General features: G+C 36.2%; 1 protein-coding gene across 1 annotated transcript; it reads right to left on the minus strand.

Moving 5' to 3' along the window:
- Window positions 1–530: 530 nt before the first annotated feature.
- LOC147556762 (RGG repeats nuclear RNA binding protein A-like) lies at window positions 531–3,723 on the minus strand. Its single transcript, XM_086657715.1, has 6 exons — window positions 3,274–3,723; window positions 2,214–2,616; window positions 1,636–1,777; window positions 1,319–1,477; window positions 1,148–1,210; window positions 531–957 (listed from the first exon to the last, which is right to left on the minus strand). The coding sequence occupies exons 1-6, from the start codon at window positions 3,434–3,436 to the stop codon at window positions 763–765; spliced, it is 1,125 nt and encodes a 374-aa protein (XP_086513841.1). The 5' UTR covers window positions 3,437–3,723; the 3' UTR covers window positions 531–762.
- Window positions 3,724–4,593: the final 870 nt, after the last annotated feature.

Raw genomic sequence — 4,593 nt, forward strand, 5'->3', positions numbered from 1 at the left:
TTATCGCTTTCTATATGAGCCTATGATATAGCGGGTAAATTAACGTATTTTGAAGGGGAAAATCTAGCGGTGACCTCAAACCTCAAACAAAGAATAATCAGTGCACAATGTACTTGGCAAAATATAATTAGGTAGATTTAATTTTTATCAAAATTCCTTCTTCTTTGCATCCTGAATAGAAATAATATTTTATCCAATATTGTTGCCAAAACAATTTAATAGATAACATAAAAGCAACAAACTGTAGAAGACAAATCCTAGTGTTTATACTTGCACTTTCAGTGAAAGTATAAGTAATAAGCACAAGCATAAAACTTCCATCTTTTAAGGGTTTTTCCTTTTAGAGTGCCATGACAAGCAAAAGTTGTCCATCACTTCTCCCATTACAAACTTTTAAAACCTGATAAGAGAGTTACAAAAGCAAACTCATCTTCTCTAATTTGGAACTTTCATTGTTTCAGGATGTATTTAACTCCAAATAGAAAATTCTTTTAAAAACTATGGTCGAGTACATTAATAGAAAAAAGTAATAATGGAAACCCAATTCATTTAAATCTAGATCATTTGAAATAAAAATCAAATCCCGAAAAGAATACATGATCTAAAACTAAAACTACTTGTTTTAAACTTAGCAAACTACGATGATAAACTCAATAATTATTTCAGTGAAGGAGGATCTTAACCTTTCAAAATTTTCCTAGGTTAACAAACGAAATGTAGAGTTTGATGTAACCAAAAGCGAAGTTTTTCTAGTCTCTTTTCTTACTTCTTTCCACCCAAATTGGGAAATTGAGCAGGATCTTGAATAGATGGAGCAGCAGCTGAGCTTGTAGTATTATAACTACCTCGGAAACTTCTTGGTTGTTCACGATCACCACGCCCTCTGCCACGTCGACCTCCTGGTCTGTAGTGCCTTTCACCCTCAGCTGGTTTCAAGAACTCGTTGATGCTTACAGACTACCAAAAAGGAAACAAGTTTTCATCAGCAAAACTTGTTCACGTAAGAAAGGGAAACAAGGAATTTAGCCAAGATTAGCATAAATAGAGGGGATAGGGATTATGAGGTCCGCCAACACCGAGGAAAGGGGATAAAGTAAGTCGTTTGATCGTAACAACAGAAAGAGCAGTAGTTAATGTGTTCATATACCTTTTTAACTCTTTCATCGCGATCAACATCTTCTTTCCGTTTTCCAGAATCCTTGTCAGAACCCTAATAAAACCCACGATTTGAATCAGAAGCCAGATAGTAATCTTCAAGGTACGAGTAGGACTTAACGAATGATATAAATTACAAGTTTAACTGATAAACAAATCTTACCAACTTAATGAAGATTTCATTGTTTTCTTTCTTTACTGAAAGCTGCTGCATTGATTCCAACTCCTTATCAAGATCAACTTTCCTCTCCTCTGACTTCATTGCAACTAAGGCTTTTCGCTTCTCCTCCAGTACTTTCTCGTACTCTTCCAATGTCATCTCCTAGAAAACATACAAATTGAAGCAAAAGAATCACAAAGTTGTAGAGCTTTATTTACAGAAATAACTTCTACCATTTTACGGGATTGTCACTCTCGTGAGTCCACAAAATAATAAATCCACGCACAAAATGTTCACACAGACAAGCATGAAAAGGGTACCTTGTCCTCGGGTTCCTTCTCTACCTCATTTGTCTCTCCCTCCTTAACTTCCTTGTTTGCTTCAATTGTTGGTGCATCGCCAAGCTCCACCTTCTCGGGAATCAATTCCTTGCCTTCGGTTTCCTTAATCTCCTCAGATTTCCTAATTCAGCAGAACTTTCAAATTGAAGTAACATACTAACATTCACAAAGGATATCAGAATTCGACACCCGAAAAACTAGACAACATCATTACATTGTTACAAACAAAGCCTCCATGTATAAAACAAAATCCCTATACGACACCATAGATGTCCCCTGTTTTCTCTTTGCTCAAAAATAAAGTAACCTCAACATATGTCAGAAACTTTATTCCATCTAAAAATCGGAATGCACAGCACAGAAAACAATCCGAACTGAAAACATTTTTACAGAAATTTTCTGTTCCATGATGTTTCTAGAAACAATAGTAACATCTCATTGTGAACCAATCACCACATTTAGATGTAATTCAAGGCTCAAGCAAAGATAGAATATACTCTAAGAAAAGGAGAAATTTTCTTTCAAGAATATGAACAAAAAGGAAAGCAAGGCTTAACTGTTCATGCTGCCCGTCCGATGGTCCCCAATTACCACGTCCAGCCCCATCACGTTTGATCCTGTCATAGCCATGACCATTTCTGCTCTGACGATCGAACTGTCTTTGTGAAGTTCGATCAAAATCTCCACCAGACTCTCCATTCACATGACCACCACGGCGGCCACCACGACCCCCACGGTATGGCTGACGTGAACCACGGTAGGAACCATCTTCCCTATCCAGTTGTCTGTGTTGCTTGTTATCTTCTGAAACACCACCATTAACTCCAGAGAAACCATTAGCATTTCCATTGGAATCAGAGTTTCTACGGAAACCACTTCCTCGACCACCCTGGCCACGTCCAGCACCATCACGATACCCACCACGTGGCCCAGAAAAACCTTCTTTCCTGGTTTCCTTCCCTGTCGATGCAATAAATACCCGATTAAGTGGAAAATCTACATAATCTTATATACCATGTCTCGTATTGCAAAATACATCAGAAACAAGATTCAGTTTATGTCGATTTTTTCCACTAATTTAACGTATTGTATTTAATAAACTTGAAAATCATTGAAAACAACAATTACCAAAATGTAGAATCTACCATATAATTGTTGTAAGTTTTTTTTGTACCAATACTATAAACATCTATTACCCATATTTTCTTTGAAGTAGGAACATGGTAAACCATGGCTAACTAACAAAAAGCAGTTGAAAACATATTCCAATGATATACAAGAATGGGATCACTTTAGATTCAACACTCACAAAGACCTCCATTCTGAAATAACTTATTAAATTCAATCTCTTCATTATTTCAATGAAATACCACTGATGTTTTGAGATTTCAATATCACTTACTACTGGAAAAGCCATAACTTGATACTCCAATCAGTGACAAATCACTAGTTTATGTACATTAAAACGATTACAGAATCATCTACAGATGTAACTAAATAGAAGATGAAACCGAATACAACTATATACTCTCTCTATATCCCTATCTAGGGTTAAAACAGATGATTTCAAAGTTCAAACTAAGAATAAGTAAATCGGATGGGTGAATCGGATGTTACCGGCTTGTGAAGGTTTGGAAGGAAACTTGGCAGGAGCAGCTTCCTGAGTTTCATCAACAACAGATTTCCTGTTTGCAAGCTTTTGCTGAATCAAAGCAATAACTTGCGTGGGATCGTCATTGTCGACGTCTCCAAGGAGATCAAAAGAGTTCATTGTCACCATTATCAATGAAAGGGAGGAGATAAAATATCCTAGAGGGTTTGAAGATAGTTATTGATAATGGAATGTTAAACCCTAGTTTTGCATCTCCATTGTTGAACAAGAAACCCTAATAAATAAAGGAAAACCTAATTGTGGTTTGGTCGTGGTGGCGGCTCTACCGATGGGCGAAGTGATATAAAAATCTTACTTGAGCCGTAATTTATGCAAATCGTCTCCCTTGTTATATGATAGCCACAGTTTTGCTACGGGGTGACCACCCAATCCAATCGTTAGCCCTCTCTTGTGAATCATCAATGAGAACCAAAAAAATAACCCAAAATAAGTTAATGGCCCAAAAAGTTTGATATATTATATATATGGCTGACCAATGAAATTGTGCCATGTATATTTACTAGCCTAATGTCTATACACAATATCATTTAAAAGGATAAAGCTTCAATTTACTTGTGTACTAAGTATGAGCTTTAGGCTAGGATCAAAGGTGTCAATGCATGGTGATTGATATCCATGCAAAGATGCCTATATATACCAATCTCTCTTCACTGTTATGGGATGAGAAACCATTAATCAAAAGTTACTTTCTATTTCCAGCAGAGTTGTTTTTTTTGTTAAAGGTCCAGCAGAGTTGTTAGTTCACTAAAGAGTTATTACTTGATTTTCATCTTTTCTTTTCATATTTCTTTTAGCTTATAAAACGTTATCAGCACGACGCTTTGGTCGAAGAGAAGATTCCAGTCAAGTCAAGAAGACTATCAAACTTTACAGGTATGAATTCAAGAAGTACATTTTTGAGAGATGATGAAGATATTTGTTTGGCAGACAGTGGAACTACAAATTCCATCTTTCGAAGTAAAAAAGTATTTCTTGACTCTGAAATTATTTAAGGCTAATGCGATTACTATCGCTGGTTCTTCTAGTCTCATTGACGGCTCTGGCAGAGCAATTGTAATATTACCAAGTGGTACGAAGTTAACCATTGATGATGCATTGTATTCGAACAGATCTTTGAAGAATCTGTTAAGTTTTAAAGACATACGTCGAAATGGTTATCACCTTGAGACCAGAGATGAAAATAATGAAGAATATTTGTATTTTACTTCAACTGCTTCGGGCCAGAAGCATGATCTCGAGAGATTGGCAACTCTCTCTTCAAGATT

Source organism: Eschscholzia californica, unplaced genomic scaffold, assembly GCF_041429995.1.
Source record: "Eschscholzia californica isolate CP2 unplaced genomic scaffold, dmEscCali1.0.p SCAF_2, whole genome shotgun sequence".
Lineage (NCBI taxonomy): Eukaryota > Viridiplantae > Streptophyta > Magnoliopsida > Ranunculales > Papaveraceae > Eschscholzia > Eschscholzia californica.

What these genes read in the sequence shown, in the direction of transcription:
- LOC147556762 (XM_086657715.1), bottom strand. Translation starts at nt 3,436, where the DNA reads ATGGTGACAATGAACTCTTTTGATCTCCTTGGAGACGTCGACAATGAC. An exon ending in TCGGACGGGCAGCATGAACA is followed by an intron (nt 1,778 to 2,213) that starts GTTAAGCCTTGC and finishes CTGCTGAATTAG; the next exon opens with GAAATCTGAGGAGATTAAGG. An exon ending in GCGATGAAAGAGTTAAAAAG is followed by an intron (nt 958 to 1,147) that starts GTATATGAACAC and finishes CCTTTTTGGTAG; the next exon opens with TCTGTAAGCATCAACGAGTT.